We start from the raw sequence: 21,831 nt of genomic DNA, 5'->3' as shown, positions 1-21,831 counted from the left end.
TATGGTGGGTGCTTGGTTGTCCTCCTGCATCTATTCCTTGAACTTGTCTTGTCAAGTGAAGTTGCATAGCAGCAATTTTGGTAGTAGACTGGCTGCATTCCAAGATTGCATGGGCAATCCTGTCTTGACATTTAATGAGCTGATGAAATGATTCAAAGACTGGATGTGATGTCTGTAGAAGATTTACCATTACCTCTTCTTTGTGCAGATAATGTTATGGTTAACCCACGTCTATTTGCTCTTGTAGCCTATATTCTCAGTGTGGTTTAGAATATTTCAGAATGTTAAACCAATGCCACAGTGTGGTCAAAGCAGCTGAAACCACTGGAGACTCTGGTTCAGATTTGGAGTTAGATTTTAGAAGTGACAGAAGCCTAATTTCAGTTTAACTAATTAAACCACTCTGAGGTAATACAGTGAAGTAAACCCTTAAGAGTTGCCAGATTTAATTAACATTGGCACAGTTTTTAAAGCATAAGTGTAATCTTTTGGAATTGCCTAAAGTGGTTCATTTGTTCTGGGTTCAGAATATACAAACAAGCTTTTGCCAGGATTTGTGTTATTTTAAACATAAGGGGCTTAAACTGTATTTATAGAACTAGTAACCTGTCCAAAACTTTTACAGGAATATGAGAAATGGAATAGTGATTTCTTTAAGACAGAGCAACATGTTCTTATTTCACTATGGTAACTTGTGCCTAGTAGAAAAAGATTGTGTGGCTGGTACATGAAAAATACTTAGTGGAGAAGTCAGTTTTCTAATAGTGTCACCTCTACAAAAGTAATGGAAGGAAACATTTCAGAAATTGGACTTTGTGTGAAGGAAAATACATTATCTGTGTGTTTAGATTCAGTCTCACAGTCAGATATTGTTTTAGCTGGTGATCCCTTAATCTTTTCAGAGGATCCTTATAATTTCTTTCTATATCATATTAACAAAAACGATAATAGTGTTTAATTTAATTTAATTATTTTTATTTTTATTTTTATTTTGAGACTGAGTCTCACTCTGTCGCCCAGGCTGGAGTGCAGTGGGGCGAGATTGGTTCACTGCAAGCTCTGCCTCCCGGGTTCACGCCATTCTTCTGCCTCAGCCTCCCGAGTAGTCGGGAGTAGTCCTGGGACTACAGGCGCCTGCCACGACACCCGGCTAATTTGTTTGTGTGTGTTTTTAGTAGAGACGGGGTTTCACCATGTTAGCCAGGATGGTCTCGATCTCCTGACCTCATGATCTGCCCGCCTTGGCCTCCCAAAGTGCTGGGATTATAGGCGTGAGCCACCGGGCCTGGCTGATAATAGCATTTGTTAATAACAGCAGTTATCATCATCATTATTATTTGTGTGTCCTTGGGCTTGCTCCTTAGCTTTTTCTCTTCATTTTTCAAAAATTATGGAAAATGTCAGAGTATAGAAAGCAGAGTAGAGATGACCATGCACTACCTAGTTTTAACCATTGTTAGTACATGGCTGATCTAGACTGTAGTATGTCTTAAGTGGGAGGATTAAGGAGATGGCAGAAATGGGTTTTCTAATACTATATCTATGGTCTTGATACTTCCTTTTTGACATAGCCTAAAAGAAATGAAAGAATCAGGTCTTTGTCGCTCCTTCTGACCTCTTCGCTAATGTTTTATATGTAAACTTGCAAATGTGGCAAGAAGAAAAAAAGTAGTTTGTTTTTATTTTTCCATCAAAGACGTGTGTGTGTGTGTGTCTGAAATAATTTCAACTTCATATTAGAATTAAATAGTATATAGCTGGGAGCAAAGAAAGACCAAATAAAAGACATTTGTTTGAAGCTTTACTGAGCCTGATCGATCTGAGGTAAGCCTGAAGGTGACAGGTATAGAGGGGACAGTGATGTAAACTAAAAAAGGAGCCAGTTAATTTTCTTATATGCTGTATATAGTAACCACTCTGAAGACTCTAATCCAACACAGTGCAATATGTAGCCACTAATTACATGTGGCTCTGCAGAACTTAAAATGTGCCTAGGTTGAATTGGGATGTACTTTAATTGTAAAACACATACTAAGAAGACCTAGTATAAAGAAAAAAAAAAAACATAGATGTCATTAATAAAATTTTAATATTGATTACATGTTGAGAGAAAAGAATTTTGGATGTGTTAGATTAAATAAAGTATATTATTAAAATTCTGTCTACTGTTTTATACTGTTTTTTACTCATATTATTTCTTTTATTCTAGAAAATCTTTTTCTCTTTCTCTTTGTCAAAATTCTAATTCTTCAAGATGAATTTCAACTCCTATTATTTCCTGAAGTTTTTCCTGATTACTTACAGAGAGGGGATATTTGTGTAATTTTAGTGTAAATATCGTTTACCTCCCCAATTAGATTGTAATACCTTAGCTGGAAGAGGCCCTGTTCAAACTTCTCAGCATTCATCATGTCTATCATGGTGATTTGCATTTACTAGATGTCTTTACTAATATTGTTTGATTTGCGGGGAAGTGAATTAGGGGTCTGGTAGAGCAGCAAAAGTGTACTCGTATGAAATTGTCAAATATTTGCTTTTTTTTGTTTACTGTTTTAGTTACTTTATATCTAACTAGCAAAAGTAAACAATAAAAATGGGAGTAGGAAATGGGAGGCTGTAGCTGTGTAGTTTCCTACTGGTTTCAGGATAGATAAAGGTCTCTTGGTTTTTGTCTCCAGTTTAACAGTGAGTGGTTGTTTTGGTCTTTTATTTTCATGTATTCTTTTATATTTATGTATTTTTATTTTGAAGCACTACATTAAATAATTAAATACAATCATGTAGCTGTTTACATTTAGGAACTAAAGCATTTTAATAAAATGATTTTAAAGGGCAGGAACCAGTGTTTGCCAGGTAGTGCACCTAATACTGTGCTATATATTTAGCATTATCTTATTTGATCCTTAATTAATTCAGTGATGGCAGTGGCGCTGTCCCTATTTTTTTTTTTTTGAGACAGAGTCTCGCTCTGTTGCCAGGTTGGAGTACAGTGGCACAATCTCTGCTCACTGCAGCCTCAGCCTCCTGGGTTCAAGCGATTCTCCTGCCTCAGCCTACCTAGTGGCTGGGACTACAGGTGTGCGCCACCACGCCCAGCTAATTTTTTGTATTTTTAGTAGAGACAGGGTTTCACCATGTTGGCCAGGATGGTCTCCATCTCTTGACCTCGTAGTCCGCCCATCTCAGCCTCCCAAAGTGCTGGGATTACAGACATGAGCCACCGTGCCTAGCCCGCTGTCCCTATTTTATTTGCGAGAACTTGCTTAAGGGTACCCACTGAGTGATAAAGCTTATATTTGAATCTGTTTCTGCCACAGTATTACTTGCTGATCATGAGAAATTTTTTAGAGAGTAGAAGAATGAAGGGAAACTGGTAAATAGACACAGAATTATGTTTACTAAAAAGGTCTTGGAATTGTGGTATTTATTATTTTTCTCACAATGATTTTTAATTTAATTCTTACCTATTTTCTTTCTTTTTTAAAATTTTTTTCCTAGGCTGGAGTTACTTAGGCTGGAGTGCTATGGCTTGATTATAGCTCACCGCAGCCTCAAACTCCTGGGCTCAAGCGATCTGCCTGCCTCAGCCTCCTGAGTAGCTAGGACTACAGGCTTATCCCACCATACCTGACTAATTTTTTGGTATTTTTTGTAGAGACAGGGCCTTGCCATTTTGTCCAGGCTGGTCTTGAACTCCTGGGCTTCAGTGATCCTCCTGCCTTGGCCTTCCAAAATGCTGGAATTATAGGCATGAGCCACCATACCCAGTCCCATTTTCCTAATTCATACTTAATCATCCATCTTTTGTTTAAGCTATTTATCAAAATAAACAAAAATGTTGTAAAGTGATATAGCTGAAACAGAAAAGATTTTGTTAGTTGATCCTGTAATAGTTTTGAAGTAGAAATATAAGTGTTATTCTTTAAAAGTTTAATATTGGACATCTAGTTTATGCTTTTACACCAGCAAATTTTAATAGGAAGGCCAACATTTGAATGTAAAGATCAGCAAAATTAGTGTAATTTATTACATGTAAGATAATGCAAAATAAGATAGAACTAAATCTAAGAATAAAACCAAGTCAGGCATATTTTAACATACCACAAACTTGGAAGAAAGTTGTATTTTAGTGTTGTATAATACGGAATATTTATCACTCTGTGTTGGGTGCTCCCTGATAGACTGATTGAACTGTCCCTAATGCAGAACATAGGTTCAGTGTTAAGTATATGACATTTTAGATGAGGTAGCAGTACAGTTAAGTATATGACATTTTAGATGAGGTAGCAGTACATGTTCCTGGAAATGCAGTTGGAAATGCTGCAGTAGAAACTGAGAAGACCTTGTTCTGTTCTGAAAGATGGAGCAAGCCTTCCAGAGTCCCATTGTTCAAGTCCCTACCTGAGACCATTTCTGCCACTTAAAGGGGCCTGTGTGCTGGGCAAATTAGCCTTTAGAAATGTTATTTCATACTAAAAACATGTACATGTGAACAATATCTGCTCCTACCCCGCAAAAAAAGTATCAGATATAATCTTACATGCAAATATTAGTTATATTATGTCAATAAAGGTATCCCAAGTTAAGTCAACACTGAGTAGTGCATGGTGAATGCACTGTGAATGCAATATGAATGCCAGAGTGAATTTAATAATGTTACTATTAGGTAGTTGGAAAGAGAAGTTACATCCTAGTTTCTTGAAACTTAGATGCAGAGAGGGTGTCATATAATCCAGATAGACTTTTGTGATTATAATCTCAGGAATGAGAGATAGTTATTGAAATCCGTTTTATCTGTTGGTTGTTGTTACTGACAATAACAACAAAATAAAAAGCACGCTAAGTGGAAAGAGTCCTGAAAAAGACATCAACTGTGTTTACAAGCTCTGTGACCTTACATGAATCTCAGTTTCCATAGGCAAAGCTCTCAGGATAAAATAAAATATGTTATAAAACAAAACATGATAAAAAATGTATGTGAAGGTACATTATAATTTGAAAATAAATATGCAAACTTAAGGTGATGATACTGTATTTTTAATTTTGCCACAGTCATTTAATAGAAGAGTTGCATAATCTAAAGTTGACAGAATTTTTAGAAGGATGAATAATATGAGATTGGGGGGAAAAGTGGTCAAATAGAGGCGTATATGGAATATTTGAAATCGTTCTTATGAAATCATCATGTAATTTTGAGAAATCATTGTAATAGGAATACCAAGATGACTCTTGGATTTTTATACAACAGGCAGTTGGATTTGTTATTTTTGCATGAAGAATAAATACATGGTTCATCCTCTTCTCTTTTGAATTTAAACCTGAAGGTTATGAATACTGATGGCACTGGGAGACGGGTACTAGTGGAAGACAAAATTCCTCACATATTTGGATTTACTTTGTTGGGTGACTACGTTTACTGGACTGACTGGCAGAGGCGTAGCATTGAAAGAGTGCATAAACGAAGTGCAGAGAGGGAAGTGATCATAGATCAGCTGCCTGACCTCATGGGCCTAAAGGCCACAAATGTTCATCGAGTGATTGGTAAGTAACTCCAAAGCTTTCTTAGAAATGGAAACCAGGAATGAAAAAAAATGGAGATAGTCAGCAGTGTAAATTATTGATGTTTTGAGGCAATTTAGAAATCTTCTTTACCCCCTTCTTTTTATACTAAGAAGGGACCTTTTAAACGTTGACTTTACTACTCTAGCTACCCAGGTTTGAATTGAAGGACTGAATACATATGCACAGGCACACCTTCATCCAAAGAATTCAGTCTGATAGTATGAATAACATACCTTATTTTAAAGCTTACTGTGGATATTAAAGGAAAATACTTCACCATGCTTTTACTCCCTATTAATCTGCATATTACTTGTTTGTGATAATAGAATTGAAACTTGAGATTGGGAGCAGATAGGCATTTGTGAACCAAAGGCTTAAGTAATTTAAAAGTGAAAATATGTTGAATGTGTCAATGTGTGTGTTCTTCTGTGCCCCTTTTATAATTAATCTTTTAGGTTCCAACCCCTGCGCTGAGGAAAACGGGGGGTGCAGCCATCTCTGCCTTTACAGACCTCAGGGCCTTCGCTGTGCTTGCCCTATTGGCTTTGAACTCATCAGTGACATGAAGACCTGCATTGTCCCAGAGGCTTTCCTTTTGTTTTCACGGAGAGCAGACATCAGACGAATTTCTTTGGAAACAAACAATAATAATGTGGCTATTCCACTCACTGGTGTCAAAGAAGCTTCTGCTTTGGATTTTGATGTGACAGACAACCGAATTTATTGGACTGATATATCACTCAAGGTTAGCAAAAGAGTTGGAATATTAAAGCTAGGGACTAAAAGGGAGAACTTCTAGAATTTCTGAATCTTCATGCTGTGACGCACCTCCCTCATTGCTTGACAGGCAGAGTTCAAGAAAAACCCTCAAGTTTTTTTTTTGGTTTTTTTTTTGAAACAGGAGCCTCGCTCTGTCACCCAAGCTGGAGTGCAGTGGTGCGATCTCAGCTCACTGCAACCCCCACCTCCCAGGTTCAAGCGATTCTCCTGCTTCAGCCTCCCAAGCAGCTAGGACTACAGGTGTGTGCCACGAGGCCCAGCTAATTTTTGTATTTTTAGTAGAGATGGGGTTTCACCATGTTGGCCAGGCTGCTCGAACTCTTGACCTCGTGATTCGCCCTCTTCGTCCTCCCAAAGTGCTGGGATTACAGGCGTGAGCCACCGTGCCCGGCCAAAACCCTTAAGTTTTTAAGTGAAGGGAAAGACCCATTCAGTATTTTATTTAGATGCTTTTTAATATAAGATACTTTGCCAGAGTGTTTTAACTCTCCTAGCCGTGGTCTTCCTCTACTTTCTTCCATTTGAAAATGATGAATGACATTTTCTGCAATTAGCTGAGTAAGGAAATGTGTGCTTCACATAAAATGGCTATTGATTTACTTTATTTATTTATTTATTTATTTTTTTGAGACGGAGTCTCGCTCTGTCGCCCAGGCTGGAGTGCAGCGGCCGGATCTCGGCTCACTGCAAGCTCCGCCTCCCGGGTTCACGCCATTCTCCTGCCTCAGCCTCCGGAGTAGCTGGGACTACAGGCGCCCGCCACCACGCCGGGCTAGTTTTTTGTATCTTTTAGTAGAGACGGGGTTTCATCGTGTTAGCCAGGATGGTCTCGATCTCCTGACCTCGTGATCCGCCCGTCTCGGCCTCCCAAAGTGCTGGGATTACAGGCTTGAGCCACCGCGCCCGGCCTATTGATTTACTTTAAACAAAAATTCTTGATTTACTTTAAACAAAATTTTAGGGTCTGACTGAGGCGGAAAAGGCCGACAATGAGTTACTCTTTATTTTCTTCTTCCTAGAATAGTTACAGAAAAGAATACCAGGATAGCCAGAGAGAGGAAGCTCCAGACCTATAAATCTGAAGAAGAATCTTTTCTTCTTCCAGATTGTTTTGGGCTTGTTTCAGATAACTCATGTAAACTTTTTTGTAATGTGCGAAAACATGGGGTGTTGGAGTCAGAGTTGGATTCTAATGGTGTTCAGTTAAATTTATTAAGTGAATAAATGAAATAAATATTGGTTTGCATCGGGTGACCTTCTAAATTTCCTCATCTTGAAAATGGGGGGTGGCCGGGTGTGGTGACTCATGCATGTAATCCCAGCACTTTGAGAGGCTGTGGCACATGGATCACCTGAGGTCACGAGTTTGAGATCAGCCTGGCCAACATGACAAAACCCCGTCTCTACTAAAAATACAAAAATTAGCTGGGTGTGGTGGTGCACGCTTGTAATCCCAGCTACTCGGGAAACTGAGGCACAAGAATCACTTGAACCTGGGAGGCAGAGGTTGCAGTGAGCTGAGATCATGCCACTGCACTCCAGCCTGGGTGACAGAATGAGACTAATTCTCAAAAAAATAAAATAAAATAAAATAGAGGTAATGCCATACTTGCAGGACTGTTGTATTAAATGAGAAAATCTGTGGACAAAACGTACTTAGGATAATACTTAATAAGATGTAGTATCTATTAGTTCGAATTATGATTTTTAAAACTTTTATGGGGCTCAAAGCTATAATGGTAGTATAATGGTTACATTCATTTATATGGTAGGCATGATGACTTGCCATAATCTTAAGCACCTTTTGAAAATTGACTACTTGTTCTGTGAAATCCCGTCTCTACTAAAAATACAAAAAAATTAGCCGGGCGCCTGTAGTCCCAGCTACACTGGAGGCTGAGGCAGGAGAATGGCGTGAACCCGGGGGGCGGAGCTTGCAGTGAGTGGAGATTGCGCCACTGCACTCCAGCCTGGGCGACAGAGCGAGACTCCGTCTCAAAAAAAAAAAGAAAATTGACTGCTTGTTAAGATCTGTAGCATTGTGGTCACAGCTTTTCCACTTGATTACTGATAAATTTTAAAAGTAAAGTCATTCTGCTGTTAGTAGAATAAGTTTTTGGTTCTTTAGAGTTTTAACATTTCCCCCCTGAGTTGGCAGTAAAACTTGAAGTTGCATTTATTAGAGATTCACATCAAATTTTTCTGCACTTGCAAGTTATGTGAATTTTATTAGGAAATGGTATGCCTCTTGTCACTTCTGGATCCTCTTGCCCCTGACAAAAACCAAACCAAACCTTCTTTCTGGATTGGGTTTTGACTTATTCCATGTGACTTAGTTGTTGATGTTATTTTACAGACCATCAGCAGAGCCTTTATGAATGGCAGTGCACTGGAACATGTGGTAGAATTCGGCTTAGATTATCCAGAAGGCATGGCAGTAGACTGGCTTGGGAAGAACTTGTACTGGGCAGACACAGGAACAAATCGAATTGAGGTGTCAAAGTTGGATGGGCAGCATCGACAAGTTTTGGTGTGGAAAGACCTAGATAGTCCCAGAGCTCTGGCGTTGGACCCTGCCGAAGGGTAAACAGCTTTACATGTGCATTCTTTGCAACTGCAGTGTACATTTTGGGGAACATGGCATAGTTATAGATGATATTCTTAATGTTTTAAATAATACTTCTTAGGAATCTGAGAACTAAATGATAGATGAGCTTTTAAAAACACTATTAATTGATATTTTGCTGATTTGAATAAATAATTATTAGCTAATTTTACTTTTGTCATAATTAACTTTAGGTGAGGAAAGAGGGAAATGGATAATCAAATGTTACTGATGAGTATACTGATATGTTAAATATATATACCAACAAGTATTATGCATCTATAGTTGCTTGCACTCCTTCCCAGTTATACTAGATTTCAAGCCTATTGAAGTAAACCCACTGAAACAATGTTGTGAGCTAAGAAAAAACTACATTTAAAAAGCTTTATTTTGGAGTATTTATTAATTCAAAATGGATAGTTTGGTTTGATCATTACTATAAACTGGCAGTGGCGTTGTTATTACAAGATAGACTAAACTGTTTACAACATGATGTTTTTCAAGAGCGGGTGTTCCTTTTTACAAGAGTCAGCATATTTTTTAAAGCCAGCAGCTAAGAAATCTGAAATTTGAAGAAAAATTCCACTTATAAAAGAAGTCAACAGGCTGGGCGTGGTGGCTCATGCTTGTAATCCTAGCACTTTGGGAGGCCGAGGCATGGGCGGATCACAAGGTCAGGAGTTTGAGACCAGCCTGGCCAACATGGTGAAACCCCGTAACTACTAAAAATAAAAAAAAAGTAGCCAGGCATGGTGGCATGTGTCTGTAGTCCCAGCTACTCAGGAGGCTGAAGCAGGGGAATTGTTTGAATTCGGGAGGTGGAGGTTGCAGTGAGCCGAGATCATGCCACTGCACTCCAGCCTGGGTGACAGAGCAAGACTCCGTCTTGGGAAAAAAAAAAAAAAAGTAGTAGTAGTAAACAATGTGAACATATAAATATGTTTAGTATATTTGCTACTTAAAATAGTTTCACTGAAATGACATTGATTCCATGATTAGCTAGTAATTCATCTAGTCAGCACTGACATATTGTGGTGATCTTTGCTCTAAACATTAGCTGCCCGACGGATAAATTTAATAGTTGAGACTAAAGACTCTGGTATTGGTTGCTGCTGGCAAGTATGAAATTTCTCTCTCAGTTGTTTCTCTTTGGCTTTTATGGTGTGCACATGCCTGTCAATTGACAAATGCATATAAAGGCAGGACACCTTCAGTTTTCAGAAAAGCATGTTCATACTTTGCTACCAAGTCAGCTATCAGCTGACAGGCTGATGAGTGAATATCTGTCCTCAAGTATTTCGTGAGAGCGGGCATGTGAAGTGCTTTTTCAGTTCCAATATTCAAGAGTCTCAAAAACTAGCACCTCACTAGTTGACATGAAAAGGGCATTTGGCCAAGGATTAGGTTCTAGTTCTAGCTCTGTCATGTAACTGGCTTGAAGACATTAGATAAATTGTTCACATTTCTTGTAGTGTTTTGGTCTGTTCATCTATTAAAAGCCTGTAGGATTACTGTAAGATTAAAGTGCAGAACTCAAAAATGGAAAATAACAGCAAAATAATTATTCTAAAATTTCACGGATTGTTGTAGTAGTGTAGTGTTCATTGCCCATTGGACACATCGAGGGGTGATGTGTTGTTCTTACTATATAGTATGCTTCCTTGGACTATATGACCAAATACATTTTCAAGCTTTGCTTTTGACTTCAGTTAAAGGGTTAGTATTTATAATTGTCTTTCATGTACTTCTGCAACTTATTTTGAGGAAAAGTTGATTACACAAGTCAAAAAGTAAGTTCAGCATATTAAAAACTCAAATTAGTTAATATTCAAAAATATATAAAAAATTTTACTCAGAAGTGAACCAGATTCTGAGACCAGAGCTTTAAACCTTTGCTGTTTTCTTGAATATTAGTTTTATAAATGCCAGTACTGCAATAAACTATTGGTTTATTTCCAATTCCTAGGTTTGGATGGAACAAATTCATTGGAAAGGCTAAAGAAAGCTGACTCACTACCTTTTTGGGATACGGAAAAAAATATTTAGTTTAGGGTGCCAAAATAATTGAAAGCATTGTAGCCATGATTTTGTTTTACCCATTTCCTTGATTTGCTATATGTTTTCTTTAAATTTATTTAGTTACTTTGCATAAATATGACCCTTTCCCCCAGATAATAAAAAAAATGAAATGTTAAATATTTATTGTTTTGAATTTAGATTTATGTATTGGACTGAATGGGGTGGAAAACCTAAGATAGACAGAGCTGCAATGGATGGAAGTGAACGTACTACCTTAGTTCCAAATGTGGGGCGGGCAAATGGCCTGACTATTGATTATGCTAAAAGGAGGCTTTACTGGACAGACCTGGACACTAACTTAATAGAATCTTCAAATATGCTTGGTAAGCTTTACTACTTTTTACTCAGACAGTATATTCTTTCCATGCAAAAATCAGTGGCTGCTATTTATCATTGGTTAGATACTTTTAATACAAGTGTATGTGTATGTATCATATGAATGTGTCCACTCTTCTTCTGTTCTGGAATTGTATCCTATTTGTTATTATTAATAGTGATCCAGGTACTTGGATTCATCTCCTTATTATGTGAAAGTTTCATTATTATTGGACTTGTAATGAAATTTATAACTCCCTAGATACTCCTGAAATGACTTTTGTACCAGTAAAATATATATATTTCCATCTTTTCCTTTTATAGTTCAAGAAGAAAAAATGAACTGTAGACCCTTATATAGAGAAAAGAAAACCACATTTAAAGTAGACCATTTGCAAGAATTTTAGGAAACTGAGTGATTTGTAGCAGGAATATAAGTTTGAAGCATGGGGTCAGAAGATAGATTGATTCAGAGTACTGGTCTGCTTTTAGAATTGCTTTTAAATGAATTTTTCTATTTTAAATTGCTTACAATGTAATGTTTTATATGTTAGGGCTTCTTTTTTTTTCTTTTTGCCAACAAGACACTTGTATTCTCACATATTTTATCACTCTGCTTCTCCCCTGTCTACTGCCTTTCTGAAAACAGGACTCAACCGTGAAGTTATAGCAGATGACTTGCCTCATCCTTTTGGCTTAACTCAGTACCAAGATTATATCTACTGGACGGACTGGAGCCGACGCAGCATTGAGCGTGCCAACAAAACCAGTGGCCAAAACCGCACCATCATTCAGGGCCATTTGGATTATGTGATGGACATCCTCGTCTTTCACTCATCTCGACAGTCAGGGTGGAATGAATGTGCTTCCAGCAATGGGCACTGCTCCCACCTCTGCTTGGCTGTGCCAGTTGGGGGTTTTGTTTGTGGATGCCCTGCCCACTACTCTCTTAATGCTGACAACAGGACTTGTAGTGGTAAGCTGCATTTCCCTCCAAAGCAAGCTAGAGTGAGAGAAAGCAGCATTTTCAAAGTACTTTAGCGTGTGTTTTTTCTGAAGTAAAATATTGTGGGAATCCAGAGGGGGTCATTTGGTTGGTTAAAGGGTAGGGGAATGCAAGTTTCTGTTACTTACTACTTGTTTGATGATAGCAATTTGATGTTATAGAAAAATTAAGTCTTATGCTAGTGCATTGTCTTATGTCCATAACCCAACACTTCGGGAAGCTGAGGTGGGAGGAATGCTTCAGCTCAGGAGTTCGAGACCAGCCTAGGCAATATAGCGAGACCTTGTCTCTACAAAAAATAAAAACATTAGCCAGAGTAATGGTGTGCACCTGTAGTCCCACCTACTCAGGAGGGTGAAGTAGGAGGATTACTTGGCCCCAGGAGATTGAGGCTGTAGTGAGCCGTGATGGCACCACTGCACTCCAGCCTGGGTGACACAGAGAGATTCTTTCTTTAAAAAAAAGGAAAAATTAAGTCTTTCACCCTTGGACGTTAAATATTAAGTGTAAAATTTGCATAGTTTCATGCATCATATTTATTGTAAAGGAGTAAAACAGAATCCCAAAACACAACTTACTTGTCCTTTGAAGTGCATAGAGTAGGACAGTCTTGAAAAATTTAAATGTTTAATAGGCCATACAGAAAATGCATATGAGAACATGTAATGCAGTATAAAGTAATAGTTGATAAGAAACTAAAGAGAAAATGCAATGAACATAGTAGGCAGTTGCAATTTAACTGAAGCTGATGTTACCAGATCTTTTCATTCGGTCCTGAATCTAGATTTTTTTGTGTGTGACTCCCTCATCTCCTGATTTTTAAATACCGGCAAGTACACACACAACAGTAACAACAAAGTGTGTAACAAAACATTGTTGACTAGGGGAAACCTGGCTTATAACTTAAATATATATAAAGGCCCATTTCTTGGTGGATAGACAAGAACAAATTGGTAGATACGATTAAGAAATAAGTAGATTAGATCAGAAAGAATAGATTATGGGAGAGGTAGAGTTTGGGTCAACATGGTGGAAAGTAACAAACTGCTAAGGATATTAGAGATAATTAACTATTGACCTGACACATTCTCTCAAGCACAAAAGAAAGTCATAATTCCCATAGGAAAAATTTGATCTATTCTGATGCCAACTTCAGTTGTGAAAGAGAAAGAACACAAGCATATGGTGGAATGATTAAGAGGTTATACTTTGGAATCTCTGCCACACATTAGCTTTTTTGCTTTACACAAGTAATACATTTTTTTAAGCCTTAATTTTTTCTCATTTGTAAAATTGGAATAATAATAGTAATTGCTGTATAGGGTTGTTGTGAAGATAGAAGATAATACATGGTCTGATTTCTGGGGAGAAGAACCAGTACCAGGGAAGTCAGTGAGACCAGTGTGGTAATGCAGATAGACCTGGACAGTGGTGGTGGCAGCAGCGTGTGTGTTGAAGAGAGGTTGATAGATTCAAGATATATTTTGAAGCTGGAACAAGCAGAAGTTATTAATGAGTTCTGTGTGGGAAAGAAAGGGAGGAAGCAAGGATGATCTCTAGATAATGTGTCTTAGTTGATGGCCTATCATCAGAGAAGAGACATGAGTTTGGAGATACAAATTTTGGAAATACCAGAATGTATTTAAAATGAATGAGGTTACCTAAAGAGAATGTATTGTTCAAGAGCCAGCAACTTTCTCTCATAGGCTTTGTGGGGGTTTAGGCCGTGTCACACCTGCTGAACTCTGCCCAGCTCTCGCCATGGTAGTGTGACAGCAGCCTCAGGCAATACATTTTAAAAATGGAAGTGGCTGAATTCCAGTAAAACTTTATTACAGAAACAGGCAGCAGGCCAGATTTAACTTGTGGGCCATAACCCCCATGAGTGGGCTAACTCTGATGGAGAGAAAAGAAGGCACTTGGTAAACTATGCAACTCTGGTTGTGGAGGAGAAGTTCACAGAGCACACAGCAGTAGCAATCAGAGAGGTAAGAGAAAAAGGAGGACAGAATAGAGGCACGGAAGATAGAGATAAGGTTGTTTCAAAAATGAACTCTGTTGAATGAGTAAGGGGAGGTCTAAAATAGCATACATTGGATTTTTGGGTAAGGTGGTTATTAACCCTGAAGAGAGTAATTTCAGGGAAGTAATGGGGAAACGCAGAATGCAGTACATTAAAACGTGAATGGAAAAAAGGAAAGGACAGTAACATATATAGACATGTCTTTTGAGAAGTCTGGCTTCTCATTTCACACAGAATAAAAACCTAGTTCTTACAATGGCCTGCTGGGTCCTACATGACCTATACCCAACATTTCACAACCCCTTCTTCCCTCTCACGCCCCACCACTCAGTTTTCTTCTCTAACCTCAGCTTTTACTCTTGTCTCCCTTGCTTTCTTCATGACAGCCACACTGGCCTCATTGCTGGTTTCAGATAGGCTGGGTACCCCCACCTCATGACTGTTGAACTGCTTGTTTCCTCTGCTTGGAGTGTTGTTCTTGCATTCTTTCCTTCATAGTGACACCTGGTCTATGCTATTTAAAATTAAAATTATGCTGCTATTCTATCCAGCATGCCAGTGCCCCTTATCTGTACTTTTTCTTTTTCCCATAGCACTTTCACCCCTTTATGTATTATGTCATTTATACGCTCTACTATTTATATAACTTCCTTCTTTGTTATATTTATTGCTTATTGTCTGTCTGTTGGAATATAAACTCCATGAAGCAGCAATTTTTTTTTCTGTTTTCGTCATTGACATACCTTACGTGCCTTAGAATAACGCTTAGTCTGTGGTAGACACTCAAGAAATTATTGTTAAATAAATGAATGAAGAAGCAAGGCAAGGCCTGGAAAAACACATACGCTGTTTTACCCAACAGCTTCATGACCTTGGGAAAATCATTTAACTCTTTTTTTTTTTTTTTAGCAGTCCAGAAGTCTTTTATTTTTTTAACACCTATTATGCTATGAATTCATAGGGAATAGGTTCCAGCAGCTGAGGCTCCTTCCCATTGGTTCTCACAAAATATGCTTCTCTGGGTGGAGCAGGCTGGCGCTTCAGCCGAACCCAGGTACCTTTCTCTTTGTCTTCTTTCTTTTTCTGATCACTTTCCATTTTCTGATAGCTTCCTTTCAGGGATATCTCTTATCTCTTCCTTTCAGGAAGCTATCACGAGTCCTAGAGTGCTTAACGTGCTCAATATGCACGTTAATTCTCTTGGCAAGAATCTTACCCTTAACTTGTTTGTTTACAACAGTGCCAACAGCATGCTGGGTACCATCATAGACTCTCCCAGTTTTGCCATGGTGACATTGTGGGCATTCCTTTTTGAATAGTACCCATTCGCTTGATGTCTACAATATCACCTTTCTTATAGATTTGCATATAGGTGGCCAAAGGAACAACTCCATGTTTTCTGAAAGGCCTGGAGAACATATATCGGGTGCCTCTCCTCTTTCCCTTTGTGTTTGTCATTTTGGCGAATTACTGGAAAATGGCGGTTCCGGCCGAAAGACTTTTTTTTTTTTTTTTTGAGACAGTCTCACACTGTCACCCAGGCTGGAGTAAAGTGGCGCGATCTTGGCTCACTGCAACCTCCGGCTCCCAGGTTCAAGTGATTCTCCTGTCTCAGCCTCCTGAGTAACTGGGATTACAGGGGTGCACCACGGTGCCTGGCTAATTTTTGTATTTTTAGTGGAGAGGGGGTTTCACCATGTTGGCCAGGCTGGTCTTGAATTCCTGACCTCAGGTGATCCACCAGCCTTGGCCTCCCAAAATGCTGGGATTACAGGCATGAGCCACTACACCTGGCCTGAGCTTTCTGATCTTCAGTGCATTTGCCTATAAAATAGAGATAATAATTTTGTGGATTAAATAACATTTAGTATGATAGGTAATATATTGGAGGTCCTAAATAAATTTTTCTTTTCCTTTCCTCAGATTTTATTCTCTTACTTTCAAAATCATAGCTACAAGACTCTCCTTGTCACCCAGTGCTTCCTTCTGGCTTTTTTTCCTCTTTTTAAGAGATCAGGTCTTACTGTGTTGCCCAAGTTGGACTTGAACTCCTGGGCTCAAGAAGTCCTCCCACCTCAGTCTCCCTAGTTGCTGGAACTACGAGCACATGCCACTGTGCTAGGCTCTATTGCTTGTTTCTTCATATATTATTGTAATGAGTATTTATTTATTGAGCACCTATTACAAGCTGCGCATTACTTCAGCCGTTGGAAAATACAGCAGTGAATGAGATTCAGTGGGACAGATAATAAACTGAATAAATTATGTCAGGGGTTAGGTGGCAATAAGTATAATGAAGAAATATAAAGAGCAAGAAAGGGTGATGGTGGCAGGGACTGCAGTGTTAAGTAGAGTGATTAGGGAAGTTCTTACTGAAAAAGTGACACTTACGTCAAGAACTGAAGGAAGTGAAGAAATGAGCTATTCCCAGGTATCTGGGAAAACACCTGTCAAGCAAAAGGGGATAGTAATGCAAAAGGTCTTGGGGGAACGTGTCTGACATGTTAGAGGAACACCTAGGAAGCTAGTGTTGCTGGAATGAAGTGAATAAAGAGATTAGATCAGAGAGTAAATGGGAAGCCAAATTGTTGTAATCCTTTGTTCAGTACTGAAGTGGCCTCTGTGGCATCTTTGTGCAGATTGGAAAAAAAATGTTTCCTCTGAGCAGATTTAGCCCTGCAGGTGCATGGCGTGGCTAAGGAAGTGTGGACTGGATTTCAGTTCCTACTCAATGCCCCTGGCACAGTGCACAAATGGTACAGTCATACATGATAGGCTTGGCCTTCTAGTTTATTCTATTCTTAAACAGGAGCAACACCTTTGTCTAAGCTACCGGTGAACACATATGCCTTCAGAAGAGAACTGAAAAGCTCCCTCCTACGTACACATCTCATCCTCCAGCTTCTCTGATGTCTTCATTGTGGGAATGCAAGACTCAGACAACCAGATGAGGTCGTTGTTAAAGCACCATTCTGAAGGAAATGTGGGAGAGGTGGTTAAAGTTTACATAAATTTGATAGGGTGGATTTAGGCTTTTAAAATGGCATATTCTTTGTCATTTTAAGCACTTACTGACTTGAAAATAGGTTAGAATATTGGCTGCCTTTTAGAAATAACCAGTTAATTTGTAATTTTTAATATATTTGAGTAGATTTTTTGGAACAGGCATTTATTTGGAGCCACATGTGGCTTTATCTTAATCCACATTTCTAGAACAACAAGATCCACAACTAATGTGGAATCTTATTGAAGGTTAAAATTTTACTTGGAAAAGAGAATACCCAGCAAAATATCCTAGGAGCCAAATATGTATTTGATTAATTGCTTCCCAGGCAAGAAAATGTGGGAACTAAAACTCTGGGATCTTTCTTCTAAGTCTTTTAAACAGAAGGGGGTCTTGCTGTGTTGTTCAGGCTGGTCTTGAACTCCCAGCCGCAAGTGATCCTACTGCCTCAGCCTCCCAAAGGGCTAGTATTACAGGCATGAGCCACTGTGCCCAGCCAATTTAGAACCTGTAACATTTTGTTTTTGCTTTACTAAGAAAGTAGTACTGCCAAAATATTCTTCTAAAATAAAAATTATAGTGGGAGACTTTTTAGCTATTCTGTGTGATGTGTTTTTACTACTTGAAGCATGGACTCCACAAAAAATTGCTAAAAGTTGTTAAATCATTGTATTAGTATGATGGACTCCAGATAATGGAGATTTGTAGTAGGATCATTGGGATAACTTTTTTTTTTTTTTTTTTTTTTTTTGAGATGGAGTCTCGCTCTGTCGCCCAGGCTGGAGTGCAGTGGCCGGATCTCAGCTCACTGCAAGCTCCGCCTCCCGGGTTCACGCCATTCTCCTGCCTCAGCCTCCCGAGTAGCTGGGACTACAGGCGCCCGCCACCTCGCCCGGCTAGTTTTTTGTATTTCTTAATAGACACGGGGTTTCACCGTGTTAGCCAGGATGGTCTCAATCTCCTGACCTCGTGATCCACCTGTCTCGGCCTCCCAAAGTGCTGGGATTACAGGCTTGAGCCACCGCGCCCGGCCCATTGGGATAACTTTCTAAATCTTCCAAGCTGAATGTGGGTTTTTAACTAATGAACTTAAAGCAGAATTACAGTTTTGTAAATACCAAGTTTCTTTGTGAGTACTGATTTCCTTTGGGTTTTAAGCCAGTATTCATTTGAGTGTAAATGTAATATAAGCTGAGAGACCACTAATAATGGAGCTGTGAAGAATGGGGAATAGAAGGAAATAAAGCAGGAAGTTGTGGCTTGACTATTTATGTTTTATATTCCTGAGAAGGACAAAATTCTCCTGGATTTAGGTGATGTCTGTGAAATGTATACAGATATTTTAATGAAGATTTTAAAAATGGCATTAGACTTTGAAGTTGTTGTAATCTCTCAGAAGTCATTTTTGGCCGAGCATGGTGGCTCACACCTGTAATCCCAGCACTTTGGGAGGCCAAGGTGGGTAGATCTTGAGGTCAGGAGTTCGAGACCAGCCTGGCCAACATGGTGAAACTTTGTCTCTACTAAAAATACAAAAATTAGCTGGGCATGGTGGTGGGCGCCTGTAATCCCAGCTACTCAGAAGGCTGAGGCAGGAGAATCGCTTGAACCCAGGAGGTGGAGGCTGCAGTGAGCCGAGATCGCGCCACTGCATTAGTTCATTTTCATACTGTTGATAAAGACATATTGGAAACTGGGAACAAAAAGAGGTTTAATTGGACTTAACAGTTCCACATGGCTGGGGAGGCCTCAGAATTGTGGTGGGAGGCAAAAGGCACTTATTTCCTGGCAGCGGCAAGAGACAAATGAGAAAGAAGCAAAAGTGGAAACCCCTTTAGATCTCGTGAGACTTATTCACTATTATGAGAGTAGCACAGGAAAGACTGGCCCCCATGATTCAGTTACGTCCCCCTGGGTCCCTCTCACAACACATGGGAATTGTGGGAGTACAATTCGAGATTTGGGTGGGGACACAGCCAAACCATATCATAAAGCATCTATTATTATTAGTTTTTGTAATTTTTACCTGCTCTCTTTCCATGATGTCATCACATACACAAAAAACAAAATGATATCTGCAGTCCATGAAGGTTCAATGCCTGTTAATACCAAGTTTATTACTGCTACTACTGGTAATAAATAATTATTTTAAATTTATGGCTGGGCACAGTGGCTCTGCCTGTAATCCCAGCAGTTTGGGAGGGAGGCCGAGGTGGGAGGATTGCTTGAGCCCAGGAGTTCGAGACCAGCCTGGGCAACATGGCGAGACCCCATCTCTATTAATTTTTTATAAATAATTTTTAAATTATTAAAAACATATTAAAATTTACATTTATATAGTGCCTTACGGTTTTTAAAGTATTTTCATATACGTTGTAAAATTCTCATAGTAACTCAGTGAGAGGGACAAGATGGCTATGACTTTTATTTTACTGCTGAGTAAACTTTGGCCTAATGAGGCTCAGTGACTTACTTCAGATCAAATGAGAAGGCTGAGACCAAAATCAACCTTCTTTTTTTTTTTCCCTTGAGATGGGTCATGTGTAAAATCAGTCTAGAAGTTTCTGCTTTAATTTATATAAGCCCAGGCTTCCTGCCATCTACCAGACAGAATAGGTTAAGGGTTATTCACTTGGTAGACCAGGAGAATTTTGTGTATTTTTATCAAATACCTCATGGAAATGAAGTGTTCTGTGGTATCTCTGTGGACAAGATGGAGAAATATAGGGTAGGTGGCTATGTCATTAATTAGGTAAGTTCGTAACTGATTTGGTAACCAGGGAGCTGATTAGTGTTACTCTGAAGAGAGTTTTTGAGGGCATGCCAAAGAATTTTGTTCTCAGCCTTAGCTTTTCAATATCTGTGTCTGTTTTGTATGAAATACATACAACAGGCTGATCAAATCATTGATGATAGAGGATATAGGGTAACTAGATTTCAGATTTTCTCTTTTCTTCCTTTTAAGCTCCTACCACTTTCCTGCTCTTCAGTCAGAAGAGTGCCATCAACCGCATGGTGATTGATGAACAACAGAGCCCCGACATCATCCTTCCCATCCACAGCCTTCGGAATGTCCGGGCCATTGACTATGACCCTCTGGACAAGCAACTCTATTGGATTGACTCACGACAAAACATGATCCGAAAGGCACAAGAAGATGGCAGCCAGGTAATTGAGAGCGTGGTTCAAAATTCATTTCTCCTGACTAATAATTGGACTCACCAACCATTCTGTTTCACTTAAGTCTTGACTCTGCTTAAGTGTGTTTGTATGTGTTTATGAAACTGAAAATCTGAACCTAGTAACTTATTTTTTCCTTCTGACGATATTTTGAGTAAGCAATTGTTTGATGATGATATGATGATGAAAATTGTTAGGCTTACTTAAGCTGTTATATCGGTAATGGCTTTGTGACTGCCCCCTACATTTCTTTATGAAGCCTTTTTCCTTACATTTCTCTTTGTATAGAGTATTAGAAGCCTTGAAATAGGCCTTGGTTCTGATTCCAGCTCTATCCCTCACTTAGAATTCTTACGAACTTTTTTAGCTGAAAAGAATGCAAAGCACATAGCTCTTATGTGTTATTTAACAGGAACTCTACAGTTACATTACTAATTATTATTTAAAAGGTTCAGAGGATATGGAACATGTAACACAATCTCAGTAAGGTTAAAAACATCTAACATGTTATTAATCCAATGGGTTTTTTTGGTCATAATTATTCGGTGACTGTGGGATGGGAATGAGGATATTATCAATAAATCTTACCCATTTACATGCCAATTATGGATTTACATATCACTCTTGATACTTCTTTGCTTTCTTTCTGTGGCCAAGCCCTGTTAGACTGGGATTATAATACTATAAATAATTACTTGTTGTCATCCTTATAGCAGTGATAGTAAGTTATATCTTGAATTTATTAAAATTTAGGGAGGTTAGAGTACCGTTTTTCACTATGTCTCATCTTACAATAAAGAGCAAGGAGGTGATATATTTAGGGCTACTGAGAGATCATTAGGGTATAGTAATAGCTGTATATTCCAGATACACTTTCTGCCATATAGGCCAGGACTGATGGGCTGATAACTAATAGATAGAAATTAAGGAATATGTTACTTCAGAGATACCCAGTAAGATACAGTTCAGATGTCACAAATGGACAAAGCCTATCTTTTTGCTTCACTTTATTTTTAAAAAATTACATGTGTAGACTGGAGGATCAGAAAAGAAGATGATAGATTTGATTTGTAGCCTTTACTAGTTGCTCTTATCTCTAGAGCAGGGTTTCTCAAGCACTGTGGTCATTTTGGGCTGGATAATTGTTGTTGTGGGGGTCTGCTCTGAATATTGTAGGATGTTTAACAGCATCCCTGGCCTCTGCTCACTAGATATCAGTTATATTCCCACAGTTGTGACAGTAAAAAATGTCTTCATACATTGCCAAATGCCCATGG

At 38.8% G+C, this 21,831-nt stretch overlaps 1 protein-coding gene across 1 annotated transcript in view; it reads left to right on the top strand.

Moving 5' to 3' along the window:
* LRP6 (LDL receptor related protein 6) overlaps positions 1 to 21,831 on the top strand; it is a 149,038-nt gene that overhangs the window by 93,978 nt on the left and 33,229 nt on the right. The window contains exons 8-13 of the mRNA XM_003906011.4: positions 5,325 to 5,541; positions 6,018 to 6,307; positions 8,699 to 8,925; positions 11,165 to 11,349; positions 11,991 to 12,317; positions 20,340 to 20,542. Coding sequence (XP_003906060.1) covers positions 5,325 to 5,541; positions 6,018 to 6,307; positions 8,699 to 8,925; positions 11,165 to 11,349; positions 11,991 to 12,317; positions 20,340 to 20,542 — 1,449 coding nt within the window. The remainder of the gene's footprint in view (positions 1 to 5,324; positions 5,542 to 6,017; positions 6,308 to 8,698; positions 8,926 to 11,164; positions 11,350 to 11,990; positions 12,318 to 20,339; positions 20,543 to 21,831) is intronic.

The sequence above is a fragment of the Papio anubis genome, chromosome 9, assembly GCF_008728515.1.
Source record: "Papio anubis isolate 15944 chromosome 9, Panubis1.0, whole genome shotgun sequence".
In the NCBI taxonomy this organism is placed as follows: domain Eukaryota; kingdom Metazoa; phylum Chordata; class Mammalia; order Primates; family Cercopithecidae; genus Papio; species Papio anubis.
Note: the sequence above shows the minus strand (reverse complement) of the source record. Positions and strands in the feature narration are given on the sequence as shown.